The sequence below is a fragment of the Solea senegalensis genome, unplaced genomic scaffold (assembly GCF_019176455.1).
Source record: "Solea senegalensis isolate Sse05_10M unplaced genomic scaffold, IFAPA_SoseM_1 scf7180000014183, whole genome shotgun sequence".
NCBI lineage: Eukaryota > Metazoa > Chordata > Actinopteri > Pleuronectiformes > Soleidae > Solea > Solea senegalensis.
The window spans coordinates 15,001-35,551 of NW_025320985.1; the positions used below are offsets into that span (position 1 = coordinate 15,001).

At 38.2% G+C, this 20,551-nt stretch overlaps 2 protein-coding genes and 1 long non-coding RNA gene across 3 annotated transcripts in view; 1 reads left to right on the top strand and 2 right to left on the bottom strand.

The window, feature by feature from the left end:
• Positions 1–4,417, bottom strand: part of aldh1a2 (aldehyde dehydrogenase 1 family, member A2) — an 18,106-nt gene extending 13,689 nt beyond the window's left edge. The window contains exon 1 of the mRNA XM_044016129.1: positions 4,247–4,417. Coding sequence (XP_043872064.1) covers positions 4,247–4,363 — 117 coding nt within the window. The 5' untranslated portion in view covers positions 4,364–4,417. The remainder of the gene's footprint in view (positions 1–4,246) is intronic.
• Positions 4,418–7,506: 3,089 nt separating this feature from the next.
• Positions 7,507–20,550, top strand: aqp9b (aquaporin 9b). Its single transcript, XM_044016130.1, has 6 exons — positions 7,507–7,739; positions 11,292–11,418; positions 13,451–13,588; positions 13,664–13,782; positions 14,132–14,349; positions 18,776–20,550. Exons 1-6 carry the CDS (start codon positions 7,638–7,640, stop codon positions 18,936–18,938), a joined length of 867 nt encoding a protein of 288 aa, XP_043872065.1. The 5' UTR covers positions 7,507–7,637; the 3' UTR covers positions 18,939–20,550.
• On the bottom strand, positions 7,738–18,783 carry LOC122760926. The gene is made up of 3 exons (XR_006358502.1): positions 16,839–18,783; positions 11,070–11,424; positions 7,738–7,889 (listed from the first exon to the last, which is right to left on the bottom strand). It is a non-coding gene; the product is annotated as an uncharacterized LOC122760926 (long non-coding RNA).
• Position 20,551: the final 1 nt, after the last annotated feature.

The window sequence follows — 20,551 nt, forward strand, 5'->3', positions numbered from 1 at the left end:
GTGTGTCTGCGCAGGTCTGTGTGTGTCTGTGTCTGGCATGTGTGTGTGTCTGTGTGTGTGTGTGTGTGTGTGTTCTGCGGTGTCTGTGTGTGTGTGTGTGTGTGTGTGTGTGTGTGTGTCTGTGTGTGTCTGTGTGTGTCTGTGTCTGTGTGTGTGTGTGTCTGTGTGTGTGTGTCTGTGTGTGTCTGTGTGTCTGTGTGTGTGTGTGTGTCTGTGTGTGTCTGGAGTGTGTGTGTGTATGTGTCTGTGTGTCTGTGTGTGTGTGTCTGTGTGTGTGTGTGTGTGTGTGTGTCTGTGTGTGTCTGTGTGTCTGTGTCTGTGTGTGTGTGTGTGTGTGTGTGTCTGTGTGTGTGTGTGTCTGGCGGTGTCTGTGTGTGTCTGTGTCTGTGTGTGTGTGTGTGTGTGTGTGTGTGTGTGTGTGTGTGTGTCTGTGTGTGTGTGTGTGTGGTGTCTGTGTCTGTGTGTGTGTGTGTGTGTGTGTGTGTGTGTGTGTGTGTGTGTGTGTGTCTGTGTGTGTGTCTGTGTGTGTCTGTGTGTGTGTGTGTCTGTGTGTGTCTGTGTGTGTGTGTCTGTCTGTGTGTGTGTGTGTGTCTGTGTCTGTGTGTTGGGTTTATACACATATGTGTGTGTGTTTATACACTACATATATATGTGTGTGTGTTTATACACTACATATATATATGTGTGTGTGTGTGTGTGTGTGTGTGTGTGTGTTTATACACAGCGTGCCAAGATTCCACAGCCACACAAACTCTGCCCGGGCACCTGCAACACTCGACTGTGCAGGAAGTTTCATATCCTCCTCTATCACAGGACGTCCACTTCCTCTCTGCTCCTGGACGACTTTCAAGAGTTTGATCATTAAGACGGTTAAAAGTGAAAGTGGTGCCACACACACACACACACACACACACACACACACACTGGCAAACGTCTGTGTTATGTCAGAGTTTGTGGTTAAAGTTGTTTGTCGTCATTATGTGAGAAACATTAATTGTACATTATTGATGTGAGACACTTCTTTAGTCGTATCAACACTTTTAAAATACATTTACATCAGTAATTCATCTCCCAAAAGCAGAGACATAGAAGGTTTTTATCACTCAGCAAAAATGCATCATCATCATTATTATTATCATTATTATTATTATTATTATTATAATAAATAAATCAAATGTATTAGCACTTCAGCTGCATTCCTAATGAAAGGCAGAGAAAAGACAGCTTCATTTTCAGGAATCATCAATAAAGTGACCTCTCCTCTCTCAGCCCTCCTCCTCTTTTGCTTTGAACATCTGAGGTTTGATGGGTTTCCTGTGTATTTAACCATTCTTTAAATCTCAGGTCAAGGAAATGTTTAAAGAAAACATTTGGCGCGGTTTTCCTCGTGGGATCCGTGCGCAGAGAGGAAGTCATTTTTTAAGAAATGTGTTCACAGACAAATAAACGTCTGTGTGTGTCTCGACCGCGTCTGACGCTGAGAACCGAGCGTCTTCCACAGATTTATGAAGCCCAGCGTTTTTCATGATGACCCCATCAGGATTTACACGCCGGCTGTCGGGAGGCTGCAGAGTGAAGGGATGGAAGTTACCTCGCTGTCACTGCTCAAACATCCTCATTTACACCTGCAGCACAGGTACACGTGTGTGTGTGAGAGAGAGACAGACAGAGAGAGAGAGACAGACAGAGAGTGTCTGTGAGAAAGCAGGGATTGTGTAAGCAAAGGCACAGACGGGTGTGTGTGTGTGTGTGTGTGTGTGTCTTGCTGTGCTCATCGTGATAAATCATTGAGTTGCACAGTATCCTCTAACTCTGGCTCTGTTTGATGTTGATCGCAGTAAGACGGTGGTTTTGAAGTGAAAAAGTCCAGAAGTGCAGGTCAGGCTGTGCGAGGCAGGGCCACTAACCCACACAGTGAGACACGCTCATAATTTACACCCCAGTGGACAGCACCAAGCATCGGGGAGCCCCCAGCCTCCATCTGTACTATCTCAATCAGTGACAGATTGATGGAGCCTCTCATTCATCCACACAGATCAGGTTCTGCACAGGTTCCTATGGAGAGAGCGCATTAACGCCACCATGAGCAAAGCAACAGAGAGAATTTATAACTGTTGATTAGACGAAGAGCGCGGTAACTCACACCATTAACAAGGCCACTCCATCTTTAGCTCCTTACGTTTAGAGCTTTAAAACTCCAGGTTTCTTCATTCATTCATTTCTAACATCGTTCATCCGTTCACTATTTAATGAAATAGTTATTTATCTAAGTTTGAGCATTGTTGTTCTCTTCATGATGCTCAGTCTCAGGTCTGTATTCTTTTATTATTTATTATCTGGTTCTTTTTTTTATTTCAAATATTCACGTGACAAACTAAATGTGATTTAAAATATTCTTCAATGAATGTTTAACTTTTGCAGTTTTATGGATGATTTGTCATCATTTTAGAGACAGAAAATCTACGCTTTCATTTCCTTTGCTGACTTTTTAACAGATGATTATCATTGAACAGTGAACAGCTTTAAATATTCATAAATAACTATCATGGAAAATGGATATTTACATAATTAAATAGTATTAAATGATTAAACCCACTAACAATAAACACAACTGTCCTTTTACACACATGCACAGATGAGGAAGAGGAGGATAATGATGATGGTGTTGTGCGGTTCATGACTTTTTATCGCTGTACAGAAGTGAAGTAATAACACATATCAGTCCTATCTCGGTGTGAACGGCTGCTTTATTGCTGCAAAACAGAGAATTAATGAGAGCGACTTTGACTTTTATAACTAAGGTAGAGAACGCTTAACATTTCCCTTGTGTTACGTAGGAATAATATTTACAATTATGATGATAAATCATGTATTTGAGTACAGATCTGTGTGTGAGCTGTGTTTCCTCTGCAGTCACAGGGTGGAGAACAGGAACATGGTGTGAGCAGAGCCCACGCCAGGGGTGCCCATAAATCAGGGCCCTTCTGCCCCCCTGTGTCCACCAAACCAACAGGGACTGGATGATCCAAATTCCTGTGGGTTAATTCACCAAGTCGCTCCCAAAATGTCCTCCTGTAACACGGAGTCCACGCGTTCCCTGAACACAACATGGAGCCCTTTGCACTGAAGACACCGAGGCAGCGGCGATAGCACTGAAGGAACTCGCGGCACGTTATCACGGTCACAGCTGCTGCACTTTCATCTCACACTCATAAAAACACTTGTTCTGCAGCAAACACACACAACGGTTTCACACACTTACAGAACTAAAAATCACCTTCAAAGAAGAATCACAGAAACGTTCATCATGGAAGTTTACTGAGTGAAACTAAGTGAAAACACCAGGGCTTCTATTTAAACAAATATACATATATAGATATATATAGATATATCTATATATATATATATATATATATATATATGATGGACTGCTTCACTTACGCAACACTGTCATGACGACAGGTTAATTATTAAGTTAGAACATGACAAAGGATTCAATTATGAAAAAATCATCGACTTGTTCATGGCTCAAATACAAGTCTTTGTTTGACTCCTGATCTGCTTTGTCTCACTCATTCACTCACACACTCACTCACTCATACACTCACTCACTCACAGATTCAGACTCATTGCACCTTCTTTAGTCTCACTACAGCAAATATGTGACTGCAACATGAACACAATGCCTGTGTGTGTGTGTGTGTGTGTGTGTGTGTGTGAATAATAATAAAAACTTAGACATGAAGTGAAATATTACAGACATATGAGTTTTAGCTCTAATGTTTGAATATATTTTATATCAATAATATCCTCTTTTTTGTCTTTCTTTAAAGATTTGAATTAGAAAAATAAACTTCAGTAAATTGATCAGTGACTGATATTAACTTATTATTGACAAATATAAAGAATCTAATTAAAGTTATCACAAGTGAAGCGTCATTTAATAACAATATTAGACGTAAACTGCACGAGAAACGGAACTCTTTTCTTATTCTCGTCTCGATTTAAGACGAAAGTATAAAAACACACGCAATGGATTATGATGTAAATGAAAGTCAGTTTAATTCTACACTGAATTTAATCAGTTTAAATGAACTCATCGTTAATGCTGGTCTACAGATAGAAGTGCGCACGTGGACGCACAAACACTAAACGTGCGTCACGTGCAGCGTCGTTGATGATGATGATGATCAGCTTCAAACTTCAGCTGCTGACACAGAAACATTGAGAAGCTTTGGTTACAGACCTTAGTGTACTTGATCTCCGGGTTGGGCACCGGCGAGGGCATCAGCTGGAGGGATGCCATCAGAGCAGCGGGGTCGCTCTTCAGCTCTCCGGGAATCTCGATCTCACTGGAAGTCATCTCAACTCTCTCTCTCTCTCTCTCTCTCTCCCTCTGTCTCCGTCTCCCTCTGTCTCCGTCTCCCTCTGTCTCTCTCTCCGTCTGTCTGTCTGTCTGTCTGTCTCTCCGCTGCTGCTGCTGCTGCTGCTGCTGCTCCGCTCTTGTCAGGACTTTGCGCTCGTTGCCCGGTTTATAGCCAGGTGTCAGCGGCGCGGCTGGTTTTCATTGGGCAGAGAGAAGGGCCGTCCTTTAGAAAATGAAATCCACACATTTACATAAACATGTTAAAGGAGGAGAAACACGCCTGTCTGTCTGTCTGTCTGTCTGTCCGTCCGTCTCACACTCAGTCACTCACCCTGCACCAACAACAACAGCTGACTCTTTCCGAACTTGTTCAAACTTCAAACTTCAAACTTTAAACTTCAAACTTTATTATCTGACTGATAATAATAATGTTTGCTTTCTACTGCTCATCTTTGGAAAAACATGTTTCCATAAAGACACTAAAACTAAAACAGCATTATTTTTACTAGCACTCATTATGACAAAGTAAATATTAAAGAAAGAAAGAAAAATAACAGAACAGTTACACAAATCTCTACACAACAAAAGACTTGTATGTTGATTTAGTTTGATGTTAAGTTTAAACTTGTAATTAATAACACAGATGAAATTCTATATGTTGAAGTCATCTGGAAAGATTTGACAATGTAACCTTGTTAATAAGCTTTTATCTGCACTTTAGAGGCAACAAAGTACTATATACTTTATTGTATTGTATCATATGTGTATATATACACACACATATGTATGTATACATATATAACTGCTGTTGATTTCTAATGTATCTTTTCTTCTGTAGCACTTTGAGATTTTTTTTAATGTAAAGTTCTTTATAAATGAAATGAATTATTATTATTATTATTATTCTTATTATTATATATATAATATACTTTATTATCCACCTGAGGACATTTATCACAGTTTAAACATAAACAGAGACAAACTGCTCTTAAAGTGTATAACACTGGAATATTCAATTTAACAGTCAAAATGATGACAATACATAACATTGTATTGCACTTTAATTCATTTAAAACACTTAATTCACGTGGCAAACAAACAACAACAACAACAACTCCATTTAAGTCTCTGATGTGTTTTCTGTTCAAATCTTTTTTCCTCTCAGTTCTTTGTCAGAACCTGAGATTAAAAGTTTATTCTTTAGCATGAAAACAGCAGTGAACACGACTCAGAGACACAAAAACCAGAATATAATCTGACATTGTTGCACCATCATGAGTCAGAAAGGTGTCAGAGGAGACTTCACCTAACAACACAACCTTTCCACACTCTAACATGTCATGTTCATGGGAGTGCAGGCTGCTGCTGCTGTTTCTGCTGCTGCTGCTGCTGTTTCTGCTGCTGTTTCTGCTGCTGCTGGCACAGATTTGTCCTGCAGGTGATAATTCCCTCCAGCGCCTCCTTTAAACCTCCAATAAACATCCACCAATCAGCCCTCAGACGAGAAAACGATCAGGGAGTGAACGCAGATCCACGCATGTGTTAACACAGCCTTCACGCATTCATGTGTTCACTCCAGCAGGAGGCAGCATTAAAGGGAGAGTGTTTGTTTTTCATGCTTTGAGTCAGTGATCATTTCAAAGATGAATCACTGAAAGTGTTAGATTTCATAACGTGGCTGTGACAGGACAAAGGAGTGAGGAGATGCTTTCTCTCCATCAGCACATCAAGCTTTCTTCACAGCATGCGCGCGACACTCTCGCAGAGTCTGTTTCACATCAAAGCGGTGACACTGATGAATGCTCTGAAAACATCCTCACCCTCACCCTCACCCTCTCACACTGATAACACACACACACACACACACACACACACACAGACGCGCGCTCGTATCTGTACAAGGAGCGCCCTCTGTTGGCCAAAACAAGTCTATGCCACACATGCACACGCGCGCACACACGCACACACACACTACATTGACTGCCTCACCTGATCACCCTTATCCTTTACATTTTTTTGGGATAAAACCAAATGTTGAGATTGTTGTTATTATTTCATGAGAAACAATACATTTAAAACAAAAGCCAACCAAAGCAGCAAAGTGACATTAGTTTATATTAAAAGATGATTTTTCTTTGTCTGAATTAAAGAGAAAAAAACGATCTCACAGATATACTTTTGTTACAAACATTAAATGTGATCATTTACTACATAATTCTATAGTTTGGTGTTTTACTGTGAAATGACCAGACGTGTGACTATCAGGTGAAACTCAGCTCAAAGTGACTCATTGATTGAAATGTGCTAATCAATGAAATAAAAGAAATATAAATAAAGCAACATAGTGTGTAACATACACAATGAATTGTCATGTTTCTGTAATATACACCAGTATGTAGAAGCTCTTTAATTGAATTGATTCTGAATAGAACAATTAGTTTGATTTATATTGATTCATTTCTCAGAGAATTTATTTCTGTTTGAATCATTGAATATTCTCCCTGAAAAGGAAAGTTTCATCAGTTGAACATTATGTGGATATTGTTGCTGTGACTTTTCTTACTTATCTGAATAATTTGCATTATTTTCCAAATGAAATGAATAGAAATCCTTTCCTGATTTAAATAAAGTGCAGTAATGTTACTTTTATTTATGAACATTTTAAATGTGATAATGCATGTTAAACATGAGCTGATTCAGCTCCTGTGATGCAGCAGCAGTAACAGCAGCAGCAGCAATAACAGCAGTCATAACAGCAGCAGCAGTAACAGCAGTAGTAACAGCAGCAGCAGCAGTAGTAACAGCAGCAGCAGTAACAACAGCAGTAACAGCAGCAGCAGCAGCAGTAACAGCAGCAGCAGCAGTAACAGCAGCAGTAACAGCAGCAGCAGTAACAGCAGCAGCAGCAGCAGCAGTAAACAGCAGCAGCAGCAGTAGTAACAGCAGCAGCAATAACAGCAGTCATAACAGCAGCAGTAACAGCAGCAGTAGCAGTAGCAGCAATAACAGCAGCAGTAACAGCAGTGGCAGCAGTAACAGCAGTAACAGCAGCAACAGTAACAGCAGCAGCAGCAGCAGCAGCAGCAGCAGTAACCGTGGCCCCCTAGTGGTGATGAGGGGAAACGATGGATCAAGCCTCAGTGGCTGCTGCTTGGTCCGAGCACGGAGAGAAGGAGGCGACAAATACTCAGAGAGAGTTGTGTGTTGGTTTGTTCTGCGGGAGAAAGAAAGAAAGAAAGACATCAGCGAGTCCCGGGAAAGATTAAAACAGATGGAAAACGACATGAAGAAGAAGATGAAGGAGAGATTCAGCCTGAGGCGCGACATCTTCAAGGAGTTCCTGGCGGAATTTCTGGGCATCTTTGTGTTGATCGTGAGTATCTCTGTGCACCTGCTGAAGCACCGCGATGCTAATCAGGTGTCAAAGTGTCCAAGTGTCTCTGTGGGGGCTCTGACTGCTGTCTCTCACATGTCTCAATTAACACCGCGTCTGTCTTTGATGTCTCTGTGGTGACAGCGCGAGCTAAGAGAAATCACAACAACAGCAGATTATGAGGGAGGTGTTTTCATCTCGAATTACAACTAAATATCTGCATCATTTCTGTTAGATTGTGTCGAGCAAGAGTGAGCAACTGTGATGATTTAAATGTCACTTACAGTGTTGTAAAGTAACAAGTACTCGGTTATATATATACATATATAAGTAACAAATACTCTGTTATATATATATATATATATACATATATATATATATATATATATATATATATGAAGAAGAAGAAGAGTGAGCAACTGTGATGATTTAAAATGTCACTTTACAGTGTTGTAAAGTACCTAGTACTCCGGTTATATATATACATATATAAGTAACAATACTTGTTATATATATATATATTGAGCAGTTATATACATATATATATATATATATATATATATATGCAAAGCAAAGAAGAAGAGTGAGCAACTGTGATGATTTAAATGTCACTTACAGTGTTGTAGCAATACTGCTATATATATATTATATAGCACAAATACCTTTGTTATATATATATATATTATTATGTATATATATATATATATATATGAAGAAGAAGAAGAGTGAGCAACTGTGATGATTTAAATGTCACTAAGGAAAGTGTTGTAAAGCAATATAATGCTATATATATACATATATAAGTAACAAATTTGTTATATATATATATATATATACATATATATATATATTAAAGAAGAAGAGGAGCAACTGTGATGATTTAAAATGTCACTTACAGTGTTGTAGCAAATAAGTACTGCCATTATATATATACATATAAGTAACAAATACTCTGTTATATATATATATATGTAAGTAACAATACTTGTTATATATATATATATATATATATATACATATAAGAAGAAGAAGAAGAGTGAGCAACTGTGATGATTTAAATGTCACTTACAGTGTTGTAAAGTAACAAATACTGTTATATATATGTATGTATATATATAAAGTAACAAATACTCTGTTACATATATATATATATATACATATATATAAAGTAACAAATACTCTGTTATATATATATATATACATATATAAAGTAACAAATACTCTGTTATAAATGTATACATATATAAAGTAACAAATACTCTGTTATATATATATACATATATAAGTAACAAATACTCTGTTATATATGTATACATATATAAAGTAATAAATACTCTGTTAATATATACTGTATATATATACATATATATAAAGTAACAAATACTTGTTATATGGTGAGTATATGTATATACATATACATATATAAAAGTACAAATACTCTGTTATATATGTATACATATATAAAGTAACAAATACTCTGTTATATATATATACAGTATATAAAAGTAACAATACTCTGTTATATATGTATACATATATATAAAGTAATAAATACTCTTTATATATATATATATATATACATATATAAAGTAACAAATACTCTGTTATATATGTATGTATATATATAAAGTAACAAATACTCTGTTACATACATATATATATACATATATATAAAGTAACAAATACTCTGTTATATATATATATATATACATATATAAAGTAACAAATACTGTTATAAATGTATACATATATAAAAGTAACAAATACCTTGCTATATATATATATTATTATGGCAAGCAAAATACTCTGCTATATATATATACATATATAAAGTAACAAATACTCTGTTATATATATATACATATATAAGTAACAAATACTCTGTTATATATGTATACATATAGTAAAGTAACAAATACTCTGTTATATATATGTATATACATATATAAAGTAACAAATACTTGTTATATATGTGTATACATATATATAAAGTAACAAAGGCTCTGTTATATATATATATATACAGTATATAAAGTAACAAATACTGTTATATATATATATACATATATATAAGTAACAAAAACTCTGTTATATATATACATATATAAGTAACAAATACTATGTTATATATATATTATATATATATATACATATATAAAGTAACAAATACTCTGTTATATATATATACATATATAAAGTAACAAATACTCTGTTATATATATATATACATATATAAGTAACAAATACTCTGTTATATATGTATACATATATAAAGTAATAAATACTCTGTTATATACTGTATATATATACATATATATAAAGTAACAAATACTCTGTTATATATATATATGTATATACATATATAAAGTAACAAATACCTGTTATATATATATACAGTATATAAAGTATACTCTGTTATATATATATAGTATATAAGTAACAAATACTTGTTATATATATATATACATATATATAAGTAACAAATACTCTGTTATATATATATACAGTATATAAAGTAACAAATACTCTGTTATATATATATATACATATATATAAGTAACAAATACTCTGTTATATATATATATACATATATAAGTAACAAATACTCTGTTATATATATATATATATATAAAGTAACAAATACTCTGTTATATACATATATACATATATAAAGTAACAAATACTCTGTTATATATATACATATATATAAAGTAACAAATACTCTGTTATATATATACATATATATGAAGTAACAAATACTCTGATAATATATATATATATATACATATATATACAGTATATATACATATATGTATATATATACATATATATATAGTAACAAATACTCTGTTCCACTACAGCACTGTAAATGATCTGTACTTTACTTTATATATATATATACTGTATATACATATATATGTATGTATGTATATATAAAGATGAAATTCTATATGTTGAAGTCATCTGGTCATCTGCTTATATATATATATATGTATACATATAGAAGAAGAGTTATATATTATGGTCTGTATTTACACTTCACTTTTCCCCCATTCACACATCTTTCACTCACTCATTCACACGCTGGCCCTACCACTGAGCCACCACGCCTCAGCTTCTTTTATTACTTTTACTTTGAGAAAATGACTTTGATACTTGAAACTTTAAGACTTTTTCTGAAGTCATTTTATAAAAAGTGACGTCAACTTCTACTAAAGTCATTTTCTCTTGTATCTGCTCAGTGTGTGTCCACAATCACTCACCCTGTCACACACACTCACTTCTCTTTATTTTTGGATGACCTCGTTCATCTCAACACTTTTTTTTTACCTCTCACTTCTCCTCCTCCTCCTCCTTGTTCCTCCCTCTTCCTCAGAAACTGGGCGACTAATTATTTTCCCAAAGCTCCGTGTGGGACAAATTGTGTGTGGCAGTCAGAGGCTGTTGTTGGACGAGGGGGCGAGTGTTAATGCTCGGGATAATTGGAAGAATTAAAAACAAAGGCTCTTTCTGCTTCCATCCTTTGTGTTTGTCCTCTCGTCTGTTTCCCAGCTCTTTGGATGTGGTTCAGTGGCTCAGACGGTGCTGAGTAGAGGGGCTGTCGGGGAACCTCTGACCATCCATGTTGGTTTCACCCTGGGAGTCATGATGGCCGTGTACATGGCAGGAGGAGTGTCAGGTAAACCTGAGACATGTGTGAAAACACCAACGTCACTTTTCATTCATTTCATCTTATCATTTCATACATTTGAATTCATTTAGAAAATCCCGATGAAAGGTGTAATATAATAATATAATATGAATGCATATAACAGCATATGAGACAAACGTGGACTAAAGCAGCTTCGTTATCAAAGATGTTCACATGACTGTGAATAAACTCGAGCAGCAACTAACCGTCCATTACTTTATAATGGACAGATGAATCATCATTGATTCATCTGTCCATTTTTGTTTGTTTCGATTTTTGGTTCAGAAAATGTCAGAAACTCAGTGTTTTGTTAGACCAGGAAATGATGATGTTCCCAAATGTCAAAATGATTCAGTTTTGAATGATTTCTTTGTTTTTGGAGCAAAGAAATGAAGAAAATATTCACATTTAAGAAGCTGAAACGATCAGAAATCATTTAGTAATCGATTAATAATCGAGTAATTGTTTCAGCTCGAGAAGAAACATGGAAAATCAGAAAATCCATGTGATTAAGATTTTAAAGATGAAGATGATGAAACATAACTTTAATAGATATTCAATGGTTTATCATTATCTACAACATGTTGGCACTGGGTTTGTATCTGTGGTGGAGTTCAGTCGTCATTATAGTTGATAAATTATAGATATTGAATATTTCCAGCTGTTTAGTGCTCAGTGTTTGAACATGAACTTGTGTTGAAGCTGGTTCTGTTTAAACCGGATGAATTCAACCAAAGGATCCAGAGCATAAACAGTCTTTTAACTTAAAGGTTGTGAGTTTGATTCCCCGGCTCCCCTCATGCCGATGTGTCCTTGGGCGAGACACTGAACCCTGAATGGGTTGGAAAGATGAGCTGCTGTATGAACGTGTGAGTGAAAGGGTGAAAACAGACAGAGAACGGTTCAGATGTAACTTTTATCCTCTCGTCGTTAAATTCATCAACTAATATGATTTGTTTTGTTCTTTTTGAAGAAGAGAAGAAAAAAGAATCAGATGGTTTGTGTGAAAATCTCTCTCTGACCCATATTACTCGTGCTAGATGTTTAATGAGAAGCTTCAGAGGACGAGCAGAGCAGCCCGAGGACAGGGAGGGTGATATACGCAGAGCTTCTGCTGCATGACTGGGCCATTCAGCCCCGGGGTCCACGGCTCAGTGGGAAGCTTCTGTCCAACGACATCTCTGAAGATGATCATAGGTATTGGACTAATGAGCTTTACTGGGGCATGGCTCTCTGGAGAGCAGAAGGGGTCAGGTGTGACAAGTCTGGCTTTCTAGGCTCGCCTGGCAGGAGAAGAAAACACAATTGTTTCCACTTTGTAGTCTGAGATTTCAGATGACAGAGTGCTGAACGTGTGACACATCACGGTCACTCTAATGACCTGCAGTCTACGTGTGCCTTAAGCAGATTCAGGCAGATTATGTCACATGCAATCCACACAGGCAGCTCGTCCGGCTGCTCGTCGTGCTCAGTGTTTGCGAACAGTATGTGGAGATTAACAAAGGGCGCATGGCCGGTTCCCCCCCCTGTGGTGTTACCACACCGGGGTCAACGCCGAGATCCCACAGTGTGAAATAAATGACCCCACACTGCACCACAGCCCCACTAACAAGTGGCTGGAATGTGGAATATAGGGAAGCAGGCCGAGTGTGACGGAGCACAGAGCAGCGGCTTTTGTCTGGAAATCGTCTGGTTTTTAAGGGTCTGTCACTGACTGTGATCACTCACAGGTGATTTAACACGTTCAAACAGTCGGACGTGGACGATTCAGCATCTGCTGTGTTTGAAAAGTCTGAGGATGTGGAGTGAGATCATGAAGACGGAGAATCTCTCAAGTCAAAGCAAACAAACAGCTGAGCTGCGTTCAGGCTTCAGCTTTACAATGAACATAGTGACGTGCTTCTGCCTCATATTCTCTTTCTGTAGCTGAAGGGATGTCGTGACAAAAGTGTTTGATTAATGATCATAGATGTCCATGTGTGTTTATATACATACATTTGATGTTTGTTGTGTTCTTCAGGAGCCCACGTGAACCCTGCCGTCTCTCTGGCCATGGTGATCCTGGGGAAGCTTCCTCTGAAGAAGTTTCCTGTCTACGTGTTGGCACAGTTCCTGGGTGCTTTTGCAGGATCCTGCGTCGTCTATGGTTTATATTACGGTGAGTGTGAGTGTGAGTGTGAGTGTGCTCATGTCATCACCACCTCAGACAATAATCACGTTTCCTTTGCTTCAGACGCTCTGATGGATTTCACCAAAGGAGAAATGGTCGTCACTGGTGTCAACGCCACAGCTAATATATTTGCATCTTATCCTGGAAAACATCTGTCTGTCGTTAATGGCTTTGTGGATCAGGTGAGAGCTTAAACTTTATATCGGCCATTAGCCGTGGAGTTATTGATGCACAGACGCACGTGAGTGGACGTCGTGTTCAGTCAAGGTTAGAACGTTAATGGACACGATGAGAACCTGAGAGTAAGCTCCAGCTGCTCTGATGAAGAGGAAGTGACATGGAGACGTGACTTGAGCTCAGGTTGATTTGTGTCAGAGAATCAGAGAATCAGAGAATCAGAGAATCAGGAGTGAGTTTGTAGTAACGCTGCTTCACACACACACTGAAACCAGGGGGAAGCTCCCGTAATAAGCTTACGACAGAATACGAGGGCAGAGGTCACCATGGCTGTCTGGTGTTTTTGTCTCTCAGGTCGTTGGAAGCGGCGCTCTGATCCTGTGCATCCTGGCCATCACTGACAGGAAGAACATCGGCGCTCCTAAAGGCATGGAGCCTCTGTGCATCGGCCTGGTCATCATGGCCATCGCAGTGTCCATGGGTCTGAACTGTGGTTATCCCATCAACCCAGCGCGAGACCTCGGGCCGCGGGTGTTCACGGCCATGGCCGGCTGGGGCCTGGACGTGTTCAGGTAATTCTTCAGTGTTTGTAGATTCTTTCACTCAGAGTTCCATTATGAGTCCACAGCTCTTCCCTCTCTCATCTCTTTCCTTTTGACAAATGGAATTAATATTTCATAGAGCACACATGTATTTCCTGCACTATGAAACGAGGCTGTGACGGATGAGTGAACAGAGACTTCATACACACATGAAATATTCAGCGCGTTGTTACTGAAATGGCACAGTTCTATCTTCTTTACTCTCTTATTCTTGGTTTTCTGGAGCACAGACGTGAGGATGCACTCTTATACTGTGCACACATGTAAAGCCTCATTATGTTGATGTTTCAGGTCATTGCTCTCTTTCACAGCTGTGACTGTAACTGAATGACGTGTGAATGAAACACAACTGTTTGTTGATGATGAAGCTGCATCAGTTATCAGAATATAGAAAAGAGTTTGTCCCTTATGGGCTGCTGTAGAAACACGGCAGCCTCCTGAGGTAGATATAAAGGTCTAATTCTGTGGTAATGGAAATGATGGTATGTGATCGAACACTCACACAAAACAGGTATTACTAGTTTATATTCCATGACTCTGGAGTTCAGTATTTGATTGTTTATTTGTGTGTTTAAGTGCTCGAGGAGCATGAACATCAGACTTATCATAGAAATGCAGTTACAGTCGTTACAGTCCTGTAGTTACTGCTGTGTTGGTGCAAATATACGTAGATTTTAGTTTAACTGTGAGAAAAGTGTTCGTCTACAAGAACTGTCACAACCAACAGCCAATCACAGCCAATCACAGCCAAGCACAGCCAAGCACAGCCAATCACAGCCAAGCACAGCCAAGCACAGCCAATCACAACCCGATCACAGCCAACCACAGCCAATCACAGCCAAGCACAGCCAATCACAGCCAATCACAGCCAAGCACAGCCAATCACAGCCAATCACAGCCAAGCACAGCCAATCACAGCCAATCACAGCCAAAGCACAGCCAAGCACAGCCAATCAGCCAATCACAGCCAATCACAGCCAATCACAATAAGCACAGCCAATCACAGCCAATCACAGCCGATCACAGCCAACCACAGCCAATCACAGCCAAGCACAACCAATCACAGCCAATCACAGCCAAGCACAGCCAATCACAGCCAAGCACAGCCAAGCACCAATCACAGCCAATCACAGCCAAACACAGCCAAGCACAGCCAAGCACAGCACAGCCAATCACAGCCAAGCACAGCCAATCACAGCCAAGCACAGCCAATCACATTCAGTCTGGTTCTCATTCTTTTTAAGAAGCAAATCAAATATGGATTTAATGGTTCAAAAATATTGTATTTTATTGTTGGAGTCGCTGTTGTCTGAAACTCGTTCCCCGTTGACATTCGACAAAATGACGAACGTTATCTTATAAACGTAAGAACAAGTTTGTTTTCAAACAATAAAATCAATTATTTATATTTTGCTTCTTAAAAAGCGTTGTTTGAAAATAATGACACACAAATCTAATTCCATAACATCTCAGTCAAAGGCCGACAGAGTGTGACGTGAGAGTCACTTTGGACTTTGTCAAGAGTGCAAACAAAGCAGCACATTTTATTTGCCACACTGATTTATAAAACCAAACTGTACGACCCCTTTATCTGTGTGTGCCTGAAATAGTCTCCTGACCTATGACCCCTGAGAGCACTCGGATGTTCCCTCACAGCAGCTTCACTTCTGTGCTGAGGCAGAATAATCAAAGTCAAACACATTTGACAGGAAAAGGCAAATTCAGAGGCTTTTTCCTCAAAATCTTATATTATATATTTATAAGATATAGATATTTTCACATTCCAATCACTGATTGAGTTCCTCTGTGCTACTTCCTGTTCTCATCCACGTCTCCTGATCAAAACATGACTGGTTTACTGTAGACAAGTGAACTTTCATTTACAGCTGAAAATATTCACCTTTTGTGTCAGTGATACTTTTATCAAGTTTTAGTAATAAAATAAAAGCGTAAGACGAGAGGAATTTAAAGAACACAATCCATTTTATTGTATAATTCATTTGGCAGAAGCTTTTATCTGAAGTGACAACACGAGAGCCTCAGTGCAACACGAGAGCCTCAGCGTTAAATCTGTTCAATTATACAAGGACGAGAAGATCAGGAAACCACACATGACTCCTCACACGTGCGCACACGCACACACACGCACGCACACACACACACACACACTGCACACACACACACACACACACACACACACCTGAGCTGCTGCAGATTCCTGTGTTGATGAGTGAAGGCAGAGAACGATTGTTTGTGGTGAGTTGTGTGTTTGAAAGTTGTCGTTGAAGGTTTGTGTATCAGTGTCACAACTGCACGAGTCTGCAGAGACGACATGATGCTTGTGGAGTGGACAGTCAACACTCACATACACATCCATTCATCCATCCATCGGATGTTTTGCATCATATTCTTACAGAATAAACAAGGACACAAGGAGACGATGAGGACACCTGTCCTACCTTCTCTGCTGTCCTCAATTGGTCTAAGATCATCCGTCTTCTACCGCTTTATCCTCCACACGAGGGTCACAGACTGTGTCAGTCACGGCTGACACGGGGCGATAGGCGGGGTCAAGGCGGGGTCACACCCTGGACAGTTGACGGGGACACATAGAGACAAAAACAGGTGATGAGCACAGGCAGGAATGACTTCAGATGTTTGACAAACTCTGAGGGAAGACGTCGATGTGTGTGAAGAACGAGACCAGGACCAAAGACGTGAGACCTGTTGCTCAGTCTCAGAGAGTCTTTCACTGGTGTGGGGACATTTTTCACGCCGTGCTGGTTTGACATTGGACGTGAATTCCTGTGAACACTTTTTCACACACACACACAGAGCGACACATGAGAAGTCACACTGGTGTCCATTGTCGCTTCTATTGATTAAGCTCAAGGTTAATTGAATGTTGCTGTTCACATGTCAGGATTGATGAAGTACAGCCAAGTACAACTCTCTGGATTAGACACAAAAGTCTTGTGTGTAGAGTGTGAGAACATTCACACACAACTGCAGACAACACAAAGATGAATAAGTCATATAAAGTTAAGATGGGAAAGATAACAACACAAACACTTGACTCTTTCCATTGTTGACATACTGAAGCACTAATGTGAGTCGCTGATTTTAGATGAGACCACAGATTAAAGTCTATAATCCAGTCTCCTCCCTCTGTGTCGTCTACTTCCTGAACAGCGACAGTAAACATGACCCGCTCAGACACTTGTTTACTCTGAGGCAGCTTTGTTAACTGAAGCCAGTTTCACCTGCAGCGAAGACTCCAAACGACCTTAATCTCCTGAGGTCGGCCACACTGAGAACACACAAGGACACGCTGCTGTAATCTGGGATAATTACAGGCACACGCCACTTTATTAGGCACACCCAACATGGTGTTATCTCACAAATGTTTCTCTGTCACTTGAATCACAAACACCACAAATGCATGCGGGGATCGAACATGATAATAAAGGAAAATATAATCAGAAGCAGAAGTCTGAAGTCTGTTTGTGCCTATATATGTATACATATACATATATATACACACACACACAGGTATACAGTATACGGTCAGGCACTTACAGCCACCTGGTGCCAGTGTGGTACAGTAACATAAAAGCCTGTGTGAGTCAAAGTCGTCCACTCAGGATCATTAACAGAGTAGTTTGACATTTCTGGGTCTAATGAATGCACTTCAGAGTAGCAGACGGTGGATTTTATTACCTGTGAGCAGAGCCAGATCAGCTGTTTCCTATGTTTCCAATCTTTGTGCAAAGCTAAGCTGCCATGGCGAAAGGGGCGTGGCATGGAACCTCTCGTCCATCGCACAGCGAGAGAGAGAACAGGTGGATTTCTTTTAAACTTAGATCCTAAATCGTAAATCCTGTGATCGTATTAAACTGAGGTGATTCTGACAATGTGACGATCAAAGCTGCAGGATGTAACCTTCGGTGATTCTTGCTGAAAACGGGCTCTGTCAAGCAAAACTATCAGACCTGCCTGAGGGAGCGTTTGTGGGCGGGGTCGGGAAGACTCAGGGTTTTTTTCAGGGAACGTTGCAGCCTCGTCCAGTGTTTGTGTTTTAAAGTCCTGATTCACAGTGATGACTTTGAAGATCTTCACTCACTCATTCACTCATCATTCATTTATGATTCATTCATGACACAGGCGTCACCGAGAGGATAAAATGGAGGGCGACCATATTCACATTTTATGCAATTTACCACTTAAATGATGAATATTATGCATTCAGTTGCACACACATTAGTTCTAACAATTATCACAATTTTTATAAACGATATCAATGATATTTTACTGAGTGATCATCATGGATGCATGCAAGTGAGTGTAGGTATCCTATATAATAACTTCTGCATGTGTGTGTGTGTGTGTGTGTCAGAGCTGGTGGTTGCTGGTGGTGGATCCCCGTGGTCGGTCCCATGGTGGGCGGAGCCGTCGGAGCGGCCGTTTACTTCCTGTTCATCGAGCTGCATCATCCTGAGCCTGAAAAACAGGAGGAGAACGACGTCCAGGACAAATATGAGATCATAACCATGAGTTAGAGAGTGAAACTGTGATGACACAACACCATAATCACCTGTTAATCACATGTTAATCAAATGTTAATCACATGTTAATCACATGTTACTCATATATTAATCACCCGTTAATCATCCTCTGTTAATCCTCTGTTAACCATATATTAATCATCTGTTAATCCTCTGTTAATCACCCATTAATCACATGCTAATCACATGCTAATCACATGCTAATCACATGTTAATCACATGTTAATCACAAATTAACCCTATGTTAATCATATGTTAATAATATGTTAATCCTCTGTTAACCATATATTAATCACCTGTTAATCCTCTGTTAATCCTTTGTTGATCCTCTGTTAACCATTTGTTAATCCTTTGTTGATCCTCTGTTAACCATTTGTTAATCATCCGCTAATCACCTGTTAATCACCCATTAATCACATGTTAATGACCAATTAATCCTATGTTAATCATATGTTAATCATATGTTAATCATATGTTAATCCTCTGTTAATCCTGCATGAACCACAAACCTTTCATTGACCAAATATTACATTCAAATATAAACACATTTTAATTAGACATAGTTTTTTAGACATTAGTTGATTCCATGACATCATTATAAGCATTTTTATTATATTTATATTATGTCCCCATATTTCTTTTCTGGATCTTCTTCTTCTGATGTTTTTATTCTGTGACTTTTCAATCAGGGGCATTAAATACATGCATTTATTTTATTTTATATTCAGATACAGTTCTGTTTCATCTCCTTCTTTTAATGTGTTTATTAAAACAGTGATTGATCAGCATTGTAGTTTTATACATAGACAATTCCAGCCTTATTAATAATAATAATAATAATAATAATAGTAATAATAATAATAATAATAATAATGATAATAATGATGACTATGTTACTGTGTTATTTCCATAACTCTACGTCATATTGCTGGATTTAGAGCCATAACTTTATCAACATAAGACGTTTAAGTGTCCAAAGACACTGGAGCTGCAGGAAAATAAAGTTTTACAAACTACACAAACACAAACTACCTGAACTTTTCAGAATCCTGGATTTTTGTCATTTGTTTATATCGTGTAATCAAAGAAATGTGAATTTGCAAAGACAAATCAGCAGGTTTTAAGCTGTAATTATATTATATTATATTATATATATTCATTCTAAGAACATTCTGTTACCAACACAGTTTGACAACTTTAACCTCACGCAGACATTTACAGAACGTTGTAACTGCTTTCAGGTAAACAAACTTGTATATGCTCAGTGTAAGATTAGAATAGAACAACGTGACAATCCCTTACATGTCTTTTGATTTCTTTGTTTTATAACACGTTTATAACACGTTTATAAGACCGTATGTGGCCTACATAGATGAGTTAATAGAGTATGCATGTTTGTAAATGTCTGTGTCCATGAATCTGTTCAGATATTCACTCTGTATATATTATATTATATTATATTATGTATATTATTCACTCCTGTGCATGTGACATAATATTGTTATTGTTGAGAATCTTGTTACAACAAAGTCGCCGTAAAAAGTCAGTAAAGAACGTTTACACTGAAGTCAATAAAGAATAAATAAAGGAATCAGCTTTACCCTCAT